The sequence below is a fragment of the Leopardus geoffroyi genome, chromosome D1 (assembly GCF_018350155.1).
Source record: "Leopardus geoffroyi isolate Oge1 chromosome D1, O.geoffroyi_Oge1_pat1.0, whole genome shotgun sequence".
NCBI classification, from domain to species: domain Eukaryota; kingdom Metazoa; phylum Chordata; class Mammalia; order Carnivora; family Felidae; genus Leopardus; species Leopardus geoffroyi.
Genome location: NC_059329.1, coordinates 40,539,523 through 40,558,610, shown reverse-complemented (window position 1 = coordinate 40,558,610; position 19,088 = coordinate 40,539,523). Strand labels below are relative to the sequence as shown.

Here is a 19,088-nt window from a genome sequence, read left to right as displayed (position 1 = left end):
CATTTGTTTTACGGATTCTTTATCGTTAATTTGTTACTTACTCCCACTAAGTGTAATAATTTCCTCAAGAAATGGTTGACTCTTGTCCATTGCTAAAATCTCTAGCACCTGGAGTAGTGACAGATAGATTCCAGATAAACATTTTTTGAAGTAATTAATTTGTATTTCTCTTTTGGTGGCACATCTTTACCCCCATATTTATTGGCACCTTAGAGTTTTTCTTAAAGATGCATGGGGTTCTCTAATATATGAAGAATACCCAACTATTTATGATACCTGTTGCCAATATTTTATGTTTTTTTTATTATTTAAGTTAGTTGTATATGTTACTTACATACAATGTTTTTTTTTTAACGTTTATTTATTTTTGAGACAGAGAGAGACAGAGCATGAACGGGGGAGGGTCAGAGAGAGAGGGAGACACAGAATCTGAAACAGGCTCCAGGCTCTGAGCCATCAGCACAGAGCCTGACGCGGGGCTTGAATTCACGGACTGCGAGATCATGACCTGAGCCAAAGTCGGACGCCTAACCGACTGAGACACCCAGGCGCCCCACATACAATGTTTTTTTGAGAGAAAGAGAGAGGGTGCACACACACATGAGTGAGGGAGGGGCACAGGGCGAGAGAAAAAGAGAGAGAGGATCTTTTGGCTTTTCAGTTTTTAAGGCATTTATTTATTATTAATTTATTTTGAAAGAGAGACAGAGAGAGCGAGTTGGGGAGGGGCAGAGAGAGAGGGAGAGAGAGAATCCCAAACAGGCTCTGCACTATCAGCACAGAGCCCAACTCAGGGCTCAAATTCATGAACCGTGAGATTATGACCCTGAGTCAAAATCAAGAGTCAGATGCTTAGCTGACTGAGCCACCCAGGTGTCCCTGTACATTTTTATGCTTTTGTAGGACCAAAGCTGTTGGCTTCTGTCATTACTGATCTTCTTTCTATGAGTAGCCATGATATTCTAGTGCAGACCGTCATCGAACAGCATTCTTCTCACTAACGTTCTTGCGTCTCCCACAGGCATCAACAGGAAGGTGGTGTACTCCCTGGCCGACTCTGCCGATGGGTTCTTCTCCATCGACGGCTCATCAGGCATCATTATCCTAGAGCAGCCGCTGGACCGAGAGCAGCAGCCCTCCTACAACATCAGCGTCCAGGCCACCGACCAGAGCCCCGGCCAGGCTCTCTCCTCTCTTGCCACGGTCACCATCACTGTCCTGGACATTAATGACAACCCCCCTGTGTTTGAGAGGAGGGACTACCTGGTGACGGTGCCTGAGGACACCTCCCCTGGCACCCAAGTGCTTGCTGTTTTTGCCACTAGCAAAGATATTGGCACAAATGCTGAGATTACGTATCAAATCCGGTCTGGGAATGAACAAGGGAGATTTAGAATCAACCCAAAGACAGGTGGGTAAACAGCAACCTGCTTAGAATTCACAGCTTCACTTTTCCCCTGCTTCTCCTAACCATCTAACTGCCCTCTGGGTGGCCTCTGCTTCTTCCTCTTCCTCCCTCCCAGTGGAAGCACATCACGCAGACCCCAGGGTGCCTTCTGACACACTGCCTCTGCGCCTGCCCCCTGCCAAGTTGTAAGCTCCTGGCTGTGGGCTCACTGGGCAAATACGTGACCTCCAGGTGGGCTCCAGGATTTCTCGTAGGAAGGCTTGGGAGCCGTAAGGTGGTTCATAGATGGGGACAGGAAATAATATTTGCGCACCGAGCATAAGGGTTTGCTTCTTTCCCTCTCTTCTCTGTTTTTGCTCGATTTCATTTTGGGTTGTTTTACTTGGATCATGTGTTTATGTGTTTGGAAGTCCTCCTGGAGATGAGCATCCTAGTGCCCCTGTCCATGCTCAGGCTGCCACTCTCTGGTCACCTGCCAAAGAAGACATTGCTAAGTGGTGTGCGTGGTGATATGCAGGCCTTCTCAACTGTGCACCCCAGTCAGCTGGAACCGGCTCTGTATGGGTCCTGTCCACAATTCCCAGTCAGGACACTGTCCTTTCTCACCACGCCCTTTTCAAACTCAGGGGCCATGTGGCGTCACCTAGGGAAAACACGCCTGGAAATAAATCAAGAGAACAAAAGGAGAACCCTAGGCCTTTCTTTCTATTAGGGAGTTAACTATTGGGAGCATTTCGGTAATAAAGATGGTGATTCAAGAAACAAGTTGGGATATTCTTGGGAGAGTACTCACATACTCACCCTTTACACTATGTATTTTCCTAGTGTTTGAATTCATATTTTCACAGCACTTTCATGGATAATCTCATTCATTTACCTACTTCCCTATGAATAGTCATAATCAAAGCCATCCCATTTTTCAGGTGAGAAAGATAAGTCTCTCGCACTTTGCATCCATTGGACGCAACTCCCTCGTCATCACACGAGAAAAATGCACTTGGTGAACAGAAAACTCATAATTAGCAACATCTATTTAGCAGGTTGAATACGCCAGACTCTTATTAATTCATTGGTTATGTCTCGCATTTTCCATATGAGAAAAACAGAGCTTCGAAGAGGTTAAGTAAGTTCCCCACTGTCCACTGTGAATCAGTAGAGGACCCAGGATTTGAGCTCAGATCTTCCTGATTCTAGAATGCGTGCTTTCACCTCTGTAGAGCACTGCTATGCTGGGGTCGGGGGAGGTGCAAAATAAGGAGTCCTGCCCTTAGGTGTAGGGAGGTGGAAATAGCGACGGAAGAATTGCATTAGCAGCTTCTCCCAGCAGTACCTCTGTTTATTAAGGTCATTACTTCAAATTAAAATGTATGGGATTTTCCTCATTTAAATACGTGTTAGACTTAGTCTGTCTAGTTATGGCCATTGTATATGAACACCACGGGGAAATGGTTAAGTACTGTTTAAATTTGGCACTACATAACGAGACTGGGATACAAAACAAAGCACTAAGGGTGGTAATTGCTAAGAAAACTTAATTATGGGGAGAAAGAGGCTCTTGTTATAGGTATGACTTCTGTTTCTCACCTTAAATAGAAGGGCAGCTTTAGCAGCTAGAGAAGGTGCCTGTCTGGAGATGTGAATGGATGTGACATCCTGACCTTGGTCCTAATGATTGTTTTCCAGTTGGGAGAAATGCCCACGAATGCCCTTGAGATCCGCTCTGCAGGCAGTACAATGACCAGTTACCAAGTGCAGAATGCAGAATTGAGTCACCTCACCAGAAAGGGATAGAATGGGAAGGAAGAGCACTCATAGAGCCCCTCCTAGAGGTGGCACCCCGCCAGGGCCTTTCTACTTGTTCCACTGGCTTAACTTAAATAGCTTTAGGACGTGAACGTTCCCTCTGTTCTGTAGTTGTGGATGTTGAACTCACACTTATTAGTTGGCCACTAATCCCAGGTATTTCCTTTTCATTAGGTCACTGTACCTTGAGATTTCTGAGATCTTTGCCCTCTTTGTGCTGTCATGGTTTTAGATAAGCGCACTGTAACTTGGCAAGGCACGTTCGTGGTTAATTGAATTCAGTGAAGTTTGCAGATATTCACTTGCTGACCTGGGACGGGATCATGCAATCACATCCACACATCTCAGCTCATTTTCCATCTGCCTGGGTCCAGTTAAGGGATCATCAGGAGACGCTTATCAGGGATGCCGGTTTCTGGCCCTTCTCCCTAGAGGCATGTGGGTGAATAATGCTGAAGATTTTCAGGCTGCTTGAGAGAAGTTCAGAAAGCATTGTAGAAACATTCAAAGACTTTATTTCTTCAGTGTTGCATCTGATGGATAGCTATGTTTTAACTGACAGCATTAATCAGACTCTGAGATGCTTTCAGCAGGGCAAAAATAAACAAATTCCTGAATGTCTAAAATTCTTGGCTGGAGATGATGTGATAAATATTGTCATGATTAGGGAACCGCTGACCAATCTTTTTTTCCTAATCTCTCTTCAAAGGGGGTATTTCTGTCTCTGAAGTGCTGGACTATGAATTATGCAAAAAGTTTTACCTGGTGGTGGAAGCCAAAGATGGGGGCACCCCAGCTCTCAGTGCCGTGACCACCGTCAGCATCAACCTCACGGATGTGAATGACAACCCTCCCAGGTTCAGCCAAGATGTCTACAGTGCCGTCATAAGTGAAGATGCCTTGGTCGGGGACTCTGTCATTTTGGTAGGTGCCAGTGGGAGATCCAGATGTCTGGGACTAATAATTCTACTAAAGAGAGTGAAAAACGTGAGCAAAGTGTGTCTCGGATTCTTGTCACACTCTCTCTTTATGGGTCCTTTTGTCCCCGAGGACTCTAGTCAGTCACCAGTCTTTCAACTGTTCTTTCTCCTTCTGTACATTGGAAGGGTCTGATAAATTCATTTATACCAAAGTTTAAGTGTCTGATAGTTACTTTCTTCCTGAAAGTGTATGTTGTTCAAAAAAACAAAACAGACCACAGAATATATTTCTAATGACGGCTTCCACTGGTTTGTGACCTTAGATAAGAAGGTATTAGGTGGCTAAGGATAAAAGAAAGTCTGCCTCCCACCCCGCGCATGCACGCACACACACGCACACACACACACACGCATGCACTCACACACGCACACAGAGTAGGACAGCTGCATATGGGAGCAAGATTAAGATTGCTTGGCCACTCTTAGAGAAGCTCTTTCTGGAGGGAATTTTTTCTAATACCAGTAAGAGCAAGCCATGTAAAGAGTACATGGGCTCTCTCAGACTTACGATTTACGTTTTGGAAACAGTGAGTTCCATCCTTACCATCATCACCACCCCTACCGGACAGGTCCCTTCCATCCATCCTTATCTCTGGCTCCTGCAGCACCAGGTGTCGGTGTGCATTCTTTACACACCAGAGGTGGACTTCCCAGGACCACTTTCACGCATATAAATCCCAGCATCACCAATACGGAGCAGCAGGGCAGTGTGTTTGCCACGTGAGAAAGGGAATTTTCTCAGGCTTCCTTAACACAGAGGCGCATGAATTTAGAGAATGTCTGTCTCAGTGGCAGAGACCACTGTTTGCAGAATTGGGAAAGAATCACCAAACTCCCCCTATGAGCTTTAGCTCTATCCTCAGTGGCTCTATCAGTGAGCTTATCTCTAGCCTCAGTGGCTCTATCAGTGAGCTTATCTCTAGCTCAGTGGCTCTATCAGTGAGCTTAGCTCTAGCCTCAGTGGCTCTATCAGTGAGCTTTAGCTCTATCCTCAGTGGCTCAAGGCCCAAGGAAAATCATGCCTGACAAGCATCAGGCTGTAGGCAGACAAAAAGTACTGGAAAGGAAGTGGATGCTCCAGTAGTGGTGCCTCCCTCCTCCAGCCGAGCCATCCGTTCTTCTGCCGGGGGCATGATGGCTAGCACGGGAGCATAGAGAGCTCTAAGAAAACTGCCAGAGCTGTGCCCAGTTATAAGACCCAGGACCCTTAGAATAAACCTTTTCTCTGTCTCTCATGTCATGCCTTTTGTTGTTGTTGTCGTTGTTGTTGTTGTTGTGGTTTGTGTCCCATGAAGCTAATAGCAGAAGATGCAGATAGCCCACCCAATGGACAGATTCATTTTTCCATCGTGAACGGAGATCGGGACGATGAATTTGCTGTGGAGCCTGTCCTGGGACTTGTAAAGGTTAAGAAGAAATTAGACCGCGAACGGGTAAGCTAGTTTAGGCCAGCCCCCTCCCACCCATGCCCATCCCTTCACTGGAATCCGCTCAGGCTCCATGAGTAAAAGTAGGAAGATTCTGCATTCCAAATAATGAGAGTCAATAGGATAGGCTGAAATGCAGCATGACATATTTGGGTTAGACCTTTGAAAGAATTTTCTGCCAATAGATGCTAGCAGCTTCTTATTTATGGGTGTCTTAAAGGAGAAAGCAAAGATGTATCTTTCTCTTTGTGTAATGTTTATTTTTTAGAGAGAGAGAGGGAGAGAGCGAGTGGGGGAGAGGCAGAGAGAGGGGGCAGAGGACATGAAGTGGGCTCCGTGTTGACTGCAAAGAGCTTGATGTAGGGCTCAAACTCACAAACCTATCAGACCATGACCTGAGCTGAAGTCAGACACTTAACCAACTGACCCACCCAGACACCCCCAAAGGTGTAATTTTCTGGATGCTTTGAATTTTGGTCCTTCCCAGAGCAAGGAGGCAGGAAAGTACCTTCAGCGTTGGGATCCTGTGGTCCTGGTTTCATCCACAGCTTTAGCACTAGGTGAACAGATATAAAAGGAGCATCTGAAGGTATTTAGGTCAGAAAGAATGATCCAGAAAACTCCTCTGCCAACGTTAAACAAAGTTTTTAAACATTGTGTTTTGTGACCCAAAATATATGTCTTCAAAGTGAAATTACAGGAAGAGATGTCATAGTAGTGGTACTCAAAAGCAGGAAAACCTCTTTAGGTGATATATCCCCATCACTCCTGAAGTTCAGAACTGATAAGGAAGATCAGGGTGACAGCTGTCGTGTTTGAACACAGGATGAGAACTGTAGTTGTAACCAGGGGTTGTTTTGTGCGTCCCCACCCCCCACTTCACCCCCGCCCCCCACCCAGGGGACACTTGGCAATGTTTGGAAACATTTTTGGCTGCCACAAATGGGCAGAAAGTGATACTGGCTTCTAGTGGGTAGAGACCAGGGATGTTGCTAAATACCCTACAAAGGCACAAGTCAGCCCCCGGCAACCAAGAATTACCTCGGCCCCAGATGTCAGGGGTGCCGACGTTGCAAATCCCTGGTCTCGAGGACCAAGTGGGAAGGTGGCTGATCTTCAGCAAAGCACAGCCATTCCCGCAGCTCCTCTGAGTGTGTGCAGACTGAAGGAGATGCTGTCCGTCTTCACTGTCGGCCCTCTGTGCTTTGGCAGGTGTCTGGATACTCCCTGCTCGTCCAGGCAGTAGACAGTGGCATTCCTGCAATGTCATCAACTGCCACCGTCAACATTGATATTTCTGATGTGAACGACAACAGCCCGGTGTTCACCCCTGCTAACTACACTGCCGTGATTCAGGTGAGCCAAATCTTGCCTGCTAGTCACCTGTCCTTGCGTGCCCAGCCTTCTTCCTCTGCGATGGTTTACTTACCATTTTTGTAAATTAGTCCTTTAAGTTTAATTTATTTTTTGAGAGAGAGAGAGAGAGAGCACAAGCAGGGGAGAGGCAGAGAGAGAGGGAAACAGAATCAAAGCAGGATTTAGGCTCCAAACTATCAGCACAGAGCTTGATGTGGGGCTCAACCCCATAAACCATGAGATCGTGACCTGAACGAAAGTCAGATGTCTGACTGACTGAGCCGCCCAGGCACCTCATTTTACTCACAAATTAAAACAATGGTTTTTGGTTTTTTTTTTTTTTTACCTGATATCAATTCATGCCATCATGAGACGGGTATGAAGAGAGCCTGATTCTTCCACAGCCACTGACTAATAAATAGTGATAAGCACTGTTGCCGACGGGGCTCTTTCAAGTGTCGGGTGCTTTACATGAGCCACCTGTCCCTACCACAGCCTCGTGAAGTGGGAGGCTGGGGCAGCCCCCACTTTATGCTGAAGGAGCTAAGGGCCTGAGGGGCTAAGTAGCTCACCCAAGATCCTGCAGCTGCTAAGTGGTAGAATCGGGGTTTGAACTCAGGTCAGTGTTCTGCAAAACCCATCCTCTTCACAAGGACAGGCTGCCTTTCAGCTACTCTGTGCTATTCTGGCAACAGCAGGAGATTGATACAAACCGTCTCATCTCTCCAAAAGAGATTGGGCATCAGGATAGAGCTGCTACTCATTAAAATCAATCTTCCATAAGCAATTTGTTTAGCACTTTAAATCCACCTGCTCCTTAAAATTAGGTTGCAAGATGGAGTAGCTGGCATTCTATTCTCAGGGGGAATGACTCTTCTTCCCATCTATTTTTTTTTCAAAAGATGTTTCGGGGTTGCCTGGGTGGCTCAGTCAGTTAAGTGTCCAACTTTGGCTCAGGTCATGATCTCACGGTCTGTGAGTTCAAGCCCCGCATCAGACTCTGTGCTGACAGCTCAGAGCTTGGAGTCTGCTTCAGATTCTGTGTCTCCCTCTCTCTCTCTCTGCCTCTCCCCCGCTCATGCTCTGTTTCTATCAAAAATAAAAAAAAAAAAAAAAAAGATGTTTCATGAGCACAGTGCTGGGTGCCGAGCTATCTCCTCTTCCTGACCACTGGAGGCTCGGGGAATCCAGTCCAGGAATGTTGTCAGTGTGGAGAACATAGAGGAAACAGCGATTGATACACGCGTTGTGGGGGGCCTCAGAGAGTCCTGAGAACCGGCTCTTGCCTGATCCAGTTTGGCCTCAGAATCACCTCCCACGGGGTCTGAAGGCTTTGAGGGGAGAAGGTGAGATGAGAGTGAGCCAGGTCTTGAGAGACCCCTTTGGAACAACATCAGGACTTAGTCTGGCCGTCACGGCCGGCTCCCCACCTCTGAGATGTCCAGGAGTCAGGTGGAGCGGAGAGGCGCTCGCTCATAAAGCAAGCAGCCCCAGCCTCTTTCCTGCCACCTTGTCAACGAAATCGGATTCCTTCATCAATGGTATTCAGGTCGACCTCTCCTCTCTGATGGTCTTTCCAGCGGCTGTGCACTCTTGTCCCCCTCCTGCTTCCGCACAGCTTCACCTAGGGGCTGCCCCTTCCTGCATTTCTGTCTCTCTCAGATGGCCCTTCTCCAGGACCGCCTCCCACGGAGGCACTGTCAGCCTCGCACAGCCGGTGTGCTCGCCCCAAAACAAAATGGGCTTTGCCCACTCAGCATTCGGTTTTATGACACACATCGATCAGCTTGACAGCCTGTTTTCACATGCACAACAGGAAGCCAGCAGTGAAAGAAACGAGAATCGCAGCCATGAGCAGTGACCGCGGCTCCTATCTGCAGCGCCGGGGCCTGTCCGTGTTGTCTTTCACCCTTCTTTCTCAGATGGTGACCCCTGGGGCACACATTCTGTCTCTCTCTCTGTGTCTCTCTCCTGTAGAGGAAATGGCCTTTATAAAGTGAGAAAACAAATCAATAACTCTCCTATTTTGTGTGGTGCTGAGGATGCCGTCACTGTGAAATAGTAAATCTACATGGGGCTGAGGTGGTGCCATGGCTGATTCCAGAGGGAAACAGGGTCTAGTTCCTGATGACCAAAAGGCCACTTGAGAGAAGGAACAAAGTAAGACGTCTTTTGAGGTCCTTTTCTCTTTCTCCTTCAAAAACTGTTCCTCCCTTTTCCCAAGCCAGGACAATTTCCTTTTTCCCACACATGGTTTTCATAAGACTAATTCAGCACAGCAAGCTGAAGCGTGCCTGCCCCGTGCACAACTCCGTCCAAACTGCCGTGTATCACGGTCTCCATCTCTGTGACCCAAACTTATTTAATGCTAAATCAGTGTCATCAGAAGGCCTGAACTAATGAAACTGACTTCAGGCCCAAGCTGTGGTAATGCCGAAGTCTAAACAGAATGGGGCAAGAAAACCAATGCCTGGGCTCCAGAGGAATTCAATTTGGCGTTTTTGGAGTGAGGAGAACCTTCAACCCAAGAAGAGCCTTTGTGTTTCTATTTTGGGGAGCAGGCAGGAAGGTTCTGTGAAATAATCCTTGAATAAAAACATCAGTGTTTCCAGAAATTCTGATGACTTTAAGGGTTTTCTTTCTCTCCATTCTCAAGTCGAGAAATAGTGTGCTCGCTTTCCCTGTCCTCAAGAAAGACGGGAAAACTGTATTCTGAGGGGTGAGATGCAAAGCCCTAGTTCTACCTGGCGTATGCCTTCGTGTGTTTACTGGGAAGTTGCTAAGATGTGCCCCCGCCAAAGTCTGATGTTGTGACACTGCGTCACAGCGTTAGGGCTCAGCATGATTGTGTTGTGACAAGTGTGACGAAGTGCCTTCCTGTCCCAAAAGGTCGATGTTTCCTTGGCCCGAGAGGGTTTCCGACCTAGTCACAGAGGCTCGTGGGCACCACATGTTCCCAGAGTTGCTTAGGTGAACCCAGGGCGTTTCCAGCCTACAAAGGACAAGATGGAGGCGACACCATCCTGGGACCCTATGAACCTGTTCAATGCGAAGTTCTTGTGTTCTCTCCCGCAGCTCATTGTCTCACGGGGCGGTTGTGGGGAGGCAGCCAAGGATGCGGAGCATGACGCTTACAGACTCCAGCATATTTTCAGAAGACAAGATAATATTACAGGGAATCCCTTCTGCTGAAAGCCCTGTTTTCTAGCCGGTAATGACGGGTTTTTTTTTTTTTTTTTAATGTGAAGAGAGGTGTAATTTTATCTTCCTTTTTAATATACTCTTTTATGCAGGAAAACAAGCCAGTAGGCACCAGCATTCTGCAGCTGGTGGTGACAGACAGAGACTCCTTTCACAATGGGCCTCCCTTCTCCTTCTCTATTCTGTCGGGAAACGAAGAGGAGGAGTTCATATTGGACCCACATGGGGTCCTGCGGTCAGCTGTGGTCTTCGGGCACACGGAGTCTCCGGAATATGTGCTGTGTGTCCAGGTACGGCCCCATCCTCTGTCCACATCAGGCTGGCTTTCTCTTTTGCCGGTTTCCGTGCCCCATGGATGGTTTTTCTTTGTTGAGCAAGTCAACATAATTCATTACCATGCAGGAATGTTCCCCTTTTAATCTCAAATTCAATTTCACACCAATAAAAGCGGCCTCTTTGTGTGAAATTGAACAGGAAGGAAGGGAAGCGTCATTGTTCAGAAGGGACTTTCCCATAGGGTGTACCAGGCAGACAGTCCCTGGGCCCGAATCTGCATTCTCAAAATTCCTAGGGTTCTAATTGACCCACAAAGACAACTAATTGGTCGAGGCTTGCTGCTTTATACTGAGTAGACTTTGCCACATTACTCTACTTGGCAAAGCTTCCAATCTTTGTCCTAATATGATTGAGACATAGCGTGGCCTCTGCTTTTGAAGAGACCTTTGCTTGGTAAGTTTTCCCAGTGAGGCAGGAGGGGACCAAGCACTCAGATGGCAGTGGTCTCCCAACATTTTAGCTTCCTCAAGGTCAATGGCCTTGTAAAATGAAATGGGACAAAGGGACAAAAGTGGCAGGTATGCAAAGGGTGTGGATAAGAGCAGGAAATGAGTTCCCAGGAATTAATTTTGCCAGTATCAAGATTTGGGTCCCATTAGTGAAACCAAGTGACTTTTTACTCACTGTTGCCACAGAGGGCAACCTAAAGTCATTATTAATGGTGGCAATAATAACAATAATAACCCTTTATATGTGTGTCACTTTCCATTATGTTCATTATTTCTTCTGGTAAGTTATGGCTTGCACTGCTCCATGTAACCTTCCAAATTAATGACTCTTGGCTCTGAGCATGCCAGTGAATGCTTTGGTTGCCACTCTCCTGCAACAATGTTGAGTGAATATTTTTTAATGTTTATTTAGTTCTTTATTTTTGAGACAGAGAGAGAGCACGAGCAAGGGAGGGGCAGAGAGAGAGGGAGAAAGAGAACCCCAAGCAGATTCCACACTGTCAGTGCAGAGCGTGATGCAAGGCTCAAACCGTGACATCATGACTTGAGACAAGGTTGGACGCTTAACTGACTGAGTCACCCAGACACCCTCGTAAATAATTTTATATCACAGTATAGGTACCAAGAGCAAGGAGAGACTTTCAGTGCCTTGTCACAGGAGCTGGTATAGTTTTTTACCCTCTCTGATTGTTAGAGAATAGATTTCACATCTCACACCTTAGAAACACCATAGAGAGCTTTCCCCCTCCTAGTCCCTAATGTTAAATTACCACCAAGTCCTGAGTTTCTGCCTTCATAAGGTCCCCATATGCGTCAGTTACATGTCCTTTGTCATCGCCCCACTTCATTCACTACCTCCCTGTTCACTCATTGTGGCAGGAGCCTCCTGGGTGACTCCTCTGGCTTCAGCCTCATTCTTTTCTGATACATCCCTACACCCCTCCCTGAGTAATCATTCCACTTTGGTTATAGCAGCCCCCCTGAACCAGGGCTCAACCAACTACAGCCCCAAACACATCATGCCCTTAGCCTGTTTTTATCAATAAAAGTTTATTGGAACATAGGCTTACCCATTCATTTACATATGCTCTGGCTGCTTCACACTGGAACCATAGTTGATTAGTTGATAGAGATCATATAACCCCCAAAGCCTAAAGCTATTTCTATCTAGCCCTTTACAGAAAAAATATACCAACCCCTTCCCTAAACTAAAACCATCCGTGGCTCTCTAGTGCCTGAAGATGTGGGGTCTGCAGGCCGAACTCTGGCCCCATTCTCTCCCATTTTCAATTTTGATGTCCTTCGGCAGACATGGTTTTCCAGTCCTGCTCAGTCCACAGGTCCTCTAATCTATCACCTTCCACCCAGCAGCTCCATGCCTTTCTGTCACCTCTCTGCTCTCTGACATTTGAGTGGGCAACCTCTAGCCTATGAAGTCTACACTTATCCCTGTCCTTTGAGGCCCTCCACAGCCTGACTTCAAGTTGAATCTCATTTGCTAACTTATCTCTTCCTACCTGACTTTTCCATGTCAGCATCTCTGGCTCATGTGGTTGATCACATAAAGTATGTGGTGATTTTAATAGTAAAAATAACAATCACATTAACTCTGAGGTACAAAGTACTTCCGTGGGTCAGGCCTGTGCTAAGTACTTTGCCATCACGGTGTCTTTTCATCCCCACCGTAGTAGAATCCTGTGAAGTAGGTTCTACTGTTATAGTCATATTAAAGGCGCAGACATCTCAGTTCAAAAATGTTAAGTAACTTCCACAAGGCCAGACATGTAGTGAGTCAAGATTTGAACTCAGGTCCACGTGATGCCCAAGTCCCTGCTTTTACGTTGCCTTCCACATACGAGGACATACCTCCTCAGATTTCATCTGACCTCCAAGGTCCACCGCATCCCTCCATCCTCAGACACCCTCCCTGGGGACCCCGTCCACAGGAATCTACCCGTGTCTGAAGTTCTACAGCACTGGCTACCCCCATGCTGCGCACAGAAGGGTTCAGGAAAGATGTGCCATCGGTGCTTCTTCTGTCAATTCTTATACGTTGAAAGAAGGCAAAGCTTTTCCAGGCTACCTATCTTTCCCTTCTGCATTCCATTTTTTTATTCTGTACCTTAATTTATGCAATTCACACCTCACGTTATTTCTTCAGTGTACAGAAAGATGTCCTCTGGCCCAATCCAAAGGAAAGAATTGCAAAGATTGTTCCTTCAAGTAAGAACACCACTTTAGGTACGATGTCCCCTGTGGCTTCTGTTCAAAATGAAAACAAGGCCAGTGTGTGGTGGGCATGTGGACCTCAGAGCAGCCTTCCTTCTCCTTCCCTGTTCACCCCCAACGGCTATACTGTGTGCACATATTTTATCGTCCATAACAGAGTGTGCATGTAAGGACCAAAGCTGATAAGTCACTCCTCTTACTTCAATGCACGCTCTCAGCATTTTGCAGAACGGTAACAGGGGACGGAGGAAGAAGCAAACACGGGTAGAGGAATAGACGTCTTCTCTCTGAGTTTTGTTGTTCTTAAAAGTGTTGTGATTTTTCTTAGTTCCTTGCCTTTCTCCCTCTTGGTTGTTTTAGGCGAAAGACTCCGGCAAACCGCAGCAAGTTTCTCACTCCTACATCCGCGTGCGGGTCATCGAGGAAAGTATTCACAAGCCCACAGCCATTCCTCTGGAAATTTTCATTGTCACCATGGAGGATGATTTTCCTGGTGGGGTCATTGGGAAGATCCATGCCACAGATCAAGACATGTATGATGTGCTCACGTTTGCCCTGAAATCGGAGCAGAAAAGCTTGTTCAAAGTGAACAGTCACGATGGGAAGATCATCGCCCTGGGAGGCCTGGACAGTGGCAAGTACGTCCTGAACGTGTCGGTGAGTGACGGCCGCTTCCAGGTGCCCATCGATGTGGTCGTGCACGTGGAGCAGCTGGTGCATGAGATGCTGCAGAACACCGTCACCATCCGCTTCGAGAACGTGTCCCCTGAGGACTTCGTGGGGCTGCACATGCATGGCTTCCGGCGCACCCTGCGGAACGCGGTCCTCACCCAGAAGCAGGACAGCCTGCGCATCATCAGCATCCAGCCCGTGGCGGGGACCAACCAGCTGGACATGCTGTTTGCGGTGGAAATGCACAGCAGTGAGTTCTATAAGCCAGCCTACCTGATCCAAAAGCTGTCCAACGCCAGGAGGCATCTGGAGAACGTCATGCGCATCTCGGCCATCCTGGAGAAAAACTGCTCGGGGCTGGACTGTCAGGAGCAGCACTGTGAGCAAGGTTTGTCCCTGGACTCCCACGCACTCATGACCTACAGCACGGCTCGCATCAGCTTTGTGTGCCCACGTTTCTACAGGAATGTGCGCTGCACCTGCAACGGTGAGTGTGGCTTGCAGCTCCCTCCCACCTCCCATGATCTGAGTAGGCTGGGCCGCCATTCCTGGTAAGCATGCATTCGTTCGTTCCCTCATCCAACATAGTATTTCCTGACCACCTACGATGCACCAGGTCACCGTGAGAGATGCTGGGGCCGGGGGTAAATGGGACGAGCTCAACCCTTACTTCCGCAGAGCGTACAGCCTACTGAGCTGCCCAGGCGAGCAAACCAGCAGGAGCCCGTGTGGTGAGTGTTGTTAGGGGAAGTACCAAATCCTGCCAGAGAACCCGTCCGGAGGGAAGGTTTCCAAATGGGCTGGGAAAAAGGAAAAGTAGGAATCAGACAGGTGGAAAGTGGTAGGGGAGGAAGAATATTCCAGGCCAGGATGCAGCTCCTATGAGGAAGGTTCGGGGCAGGAGAGAAGCCCCCAGCAGGAGAGTGGGAGAGAGGTTCTGTCGCTGGAAGGCAGGGCACGATGACAAATGAGACCTGTGAGCAGGCTCAGGGTTTACACAAGAGCCATTAGCCGGGATGAACACTGTAGGAGTTGTCCCAAGGCAGGAGGAGCCATGGGCCGAGATGCAGGAAAGAAGTGACGTGCTCTGCACAAAGAGCACGATGGCTGCAGAGGGGACAGACCAGCCGGGGCCAGGCCAGTGGCAGGGCAACAAATTAAGAAGCTATTGCAGAGGGTGCCGGCAGTTAGATCTGCTTCAGTGAAAAACGGGCGCCACGTAGAGGAGCACAGCCAGGGGATGGACTCTGCCGTCAGAGCAGCAGAGATGGAGTGGCTCAAGTTTGCTGATGTAACTAGAGTCCCTGAGCCTTGACCTTTCCTGGGCAGAGGCCATAGCTGCAGAGTCACGTGCCCACGGTGGTCAGTGAGAAGTATTGCTCTCTGCCTCTTTTCCTCTCGACATGTGGAGCCATAAATTTACTGCTCTCTTCTAAGAAAATTACACCCGGAATTTTTCTAGCCAGCATGAACTCGGCCCAAAGGGACTGTGGCCAAAAGAGAGGCCATTTGTAAAACATCCCTTTAGGTAACTGGGGACAGGTAGGGCCCCTGGCCTTTTCTCTTAGAGAAAGTTCTTCGTTGCAGTTTGAAAAATAAGCTCATCAGAGGAGGGCTCTGGAGATCACAGCTCCTTCCAAGAGTCATTTTGACAGCTTCCAAGCAGCCCAAAAAGTGCCAGCCACTCACCGGGTGGTACCCAGTGAATTCTGTCTGTGTTTTCATCAGGTAGATGCAGGGACGTCTGACCTGTTGAGTATGTAAATTAGATCCAAAGTAACTCAAAGCATGCATGCTAGATGCAACGTATTTCTGGCAGATGCCACGAACATGCAGGATTTATGAATGCCAGCTGTCCCGGCTTTCCCTAAATTTCCTTTGTAGGCAAACTGATTTATGCACCAAAGCTCTGCTATGGCCTTCATGCAGTGATTCACGGCAGGGTTCAAAAGAGGTTTGAACAGGACAGGGCAGACCCTGCAGGAGAAACTAAACCAGCTAATTAATCCTTGTGCTCTGAGAACTCATTTCAGTCAGCAAAAATCTGTGGCGGCAGCAATGTGCTAGGCACTGAAGATTCAAAGTGGAGGGGTGACTGGGTGGCTCAGTTGGTTAAGCGTCCTACTTCAACTCAGGTTGTCATCTCACAGCTTGTGAGTTAGAGCCCCATGTCGGGCTCTGTGCAGACAGCTCAGAGCCTGGAGCCTGCTTCGGATTCTGTGTCTTCTGTGTCTCCCTCTCTCTCTCTCTGATACTCTCTCTCACTCGCGCGCGGCGCTCGCTCTCTCTCTCTCTCAAAAATATGTAAACATTAGGGGCGCCTGGGTGGCTCAGTCAGTTAAGCGTCCGACTTCAGCTCAGGTCACGATCTCGCGGTCCGTGAGTTCGAGCCCCGCGTCGGGCTCTGGGCTGATGGCTCAGAGCCTGGAGCCTGCTTCCGATTCTGTGTCTCCCTCTCTCTCTGCCCCTTCCCTGTTCATGCTCTGTCTCTCTCTGTCTCAAAAATAAATAAACGTTAAAAAAAAAATTTAAAAAAATATGTAAACATTAAAAAAAAAAGTTGTAAAGATCTAAAGTGGAAAAGACTCAGTCCCTGCCCTTAGGAACTGACTATTACAAGGGCAGCTTACAGGGACCTATTTGCAATAATGGTGTCATAATAAATGCTAGGAAGTATAAACGACAAAAAATCCCTGCTATGTATGGCCAGAGAAAAGCTTTCTGTGGACATTTCTGTACCACACACTGTCTATGTCCTGGGTCTTGAGGGATGAGAAGGAGTTAAGAGAAGACAGAGAAGGGCAGACATGGCAGAATTTCTTGAAAGAAGGAATTTAGAGGGGTGATTTTTTTGGAGAGAAGGAGGTTTTTCATGAGACAATAATGTTTTAAATGCAGTAAGTTTTTAAGGTGGTGACCTTGCCCAGAACTCCTATTCTGGAGTTCTCCTATTCAGAACTCTGATCCCCACAAACCTTTCCACTCCCGGTAAAGCCAGAGTGCCAAAAGGTTTTGTGATTTAACCCCCAGGCATCCCACGAAGATGCCTTCTTGGTTTGAAAAGTGAGCTTTTCCAGGGCACCTGGGTGGCTCAGTTGGTTGAGCGTTCACTTCGTTCAGGTCATGATCTCACAGTTCTTGAGTTCAAGCCCCACATCGAGCTGTCAGGGCTAAGCCCGTTGGGATCCTATATCTCCCTCTCTCTCTCTCTCTACCCCTCCTCTGCTTGCACTCTCAAACATAAACAAAAAACGTTTTTTAAAAAGTGAGCATTTCCTCAGAGAAGACAGTACATAGTTTTGAGGTTCACCTCAGAGCCTCTCCTTACCTTCAAGTCACTCTTACAATTAAGCTGTAAAATAAAATACTGGATTTTAGTAGTAAAAAGACTTCAAAAGGTCATCTGGTCCAGTCCTATTTTCAGCAGGTGATGGACAATAATCTCCACTTGATAAATGTGGTAGCTCCGTGCCTTGCCCAGGGCCGTAAAGCTGGCGTACTGATACAATAAAGGCTCTTCTTGGACCCCGATTTTATTATCTGCATATTAAGAATAGAAACTCTTCCATTTCTTATGTGAATCATTACCCCAGAGCTATGTGTTCTGTAAGAATCCTCAAGTGACCCCATTTTCCCTGGCAGACTGATCACCAGCCTCATGGTGCATCATGAGGGGCATGATACAGGTGCATCATACAGGACATCAGAGGGGCTCTCAGACACCAGCATGTGTGGGGCTTACCAGAAATGCCCATTGCTGAGCCCCACACTCAGATGTAACAGGAGGTTTCAGTTGGAGCCTGGCAGTCTATATAGACGTAGCCTGGGTGATTCTAATGCTGGTGGTCAGGAAAGCAAACTAGGAGACATCTCACAGCAAGATAAAAGAGGAAAAATCTCCTGCAGGTTCGGGGGGCAAGCTCTTAGTTAGAAATAGAAATAGCTCTCACTTCTTCTAAAGTGTCCTCTAATAAAAATACCGTGAGAAACTGTTAAGGAAAGCATTAGACATTTGAGGCATTTTCTCATTGATTGGATGGAGAGGCAATTGAATTCAATAAATGCCCCCCCTTAAAACACATGCACACACACACACACACACACACACACACACACACATGCACAACTAGTATTGACTGTTCATCAGTTTACTCTGGAATCTTGGCAGATACAATAAATGGACTTTTCCACCCCTTGGCGGAATAATTATGATGATAAATAGAGGTAGCTGCCTATTCTGGACTGTGTAGCAATATTTATACAGATCTGGCCTCAATATGCTCCTGCCAACTTCCAACTCATCTTTCTCTCATGCAATTTTTTTGGGGGTCCAATTTACAAAATTAGCATCTTGAACCAAAATGCTGAGTTGCTTTAACAAAATGAAAGCAGAGTTGAGGTTTAGTGCCAGAAAGGCTCATTAGATCCCAGCTATCATCTAGCATCACATTTGAACAGGACTTCAACAGGTATGAAGTCCTGATGTTATGACACGGTTCCTGGTAAACTTTACAAGTTCACTGAACACTAGCACTTCAGCCTGACATGGGTGTCAGGGAATGGATGGATGCCCTTGAGCCCCTAGAAGGGAAGCAAGTGGACAGAACACCAGGGACAGTCTACAGGGCTGTGCTGTCTGTTTCTTAAAAATTGCATTGACGTTTCAAAAGTCTGATAGAAAAATCTATCAAAAAAGAGACACTTGTCAAGGAAAGTGGATTCCCTAGGAAAGCAGCAGAGTTTAAGAGCGGGGTGTCGATGGGAGTGACAGCAGGAGCTCCAGGTAAAGCGAAGGGAGCGTCGGCCACAGGGGAATCATGGTAGCAGCTACACAGAGTGTGTGCAATGGCAGTCCTGCCCTCAGCCATGGGCTATGGCACTATCACAAGAGCTTGCTCAGCCAGGTGAGAGGGACACCGAAGCACATCATTAACGGTGATGCCCACTGGGCTAGACCTGAAAGGATGCCTAAAATCAGGTTGGTGTTGGGTAGAGTGCTCCAGGCAGAGGAGCACGAGAGCTGAGGCGTGGAGGTGACAAACTGCACAACTGAAGGCAGAGACAGGCGCAACAGCTAGCATTTATTGAGCTGTGACCAGTTACCATGCTGTTTTTCAAACATACATAATTGCATTTAACCCTTATGATAAAGGAAGGGTATTATTAACTTTCCTCAAAAGTGAAGGAAACTAGGGCATCTGGCTGGCTCACTTGGTTGAGCATCCGA

The 19,088-nt window shown here is 47.4% G+C and overlaps 1 protein-coding gene across 4 annotated transcripts in view; it reads left to right on the top strand.

The window, feature by feature from the left end:
• Positions 1-19,088, top strand: part of FAT3 (FAT atypical cadherin 3) — a 671,242-nt gene that overhangs the window by 603,849 nt on the left and 48,305 nt on the right. For all 4 annotated transcript variants that reach the window (XM_045483655.1, XM_045483653.1, XM_045483654.1 and 1 more), the window contains 6 exons: positions 1,022-1,411; positions 3,921-4,135; positions 5,487-5,624; positions 6,831-6,974; positions 10,268-10,465; positions 13,550-14,348. In XM_045483655.1, coding sequence (XP_045339611.1) covers positions 1,022-1,411; positions 3,921-4,135; positions 5,487-5,624; positions 6,831-6,974; positions 10,268-10,465; positions 13,550-14,348 — 1,884 coding nt within the window. The remainder of the gene's footprint in view (positions 1-1,021; positions 1,412-3,920; positions 4,136-5,486; positions 5,625-6,830; positions 6,975-10,267; positions 10,466-13,549; positions 14,349-19,088) is intronic.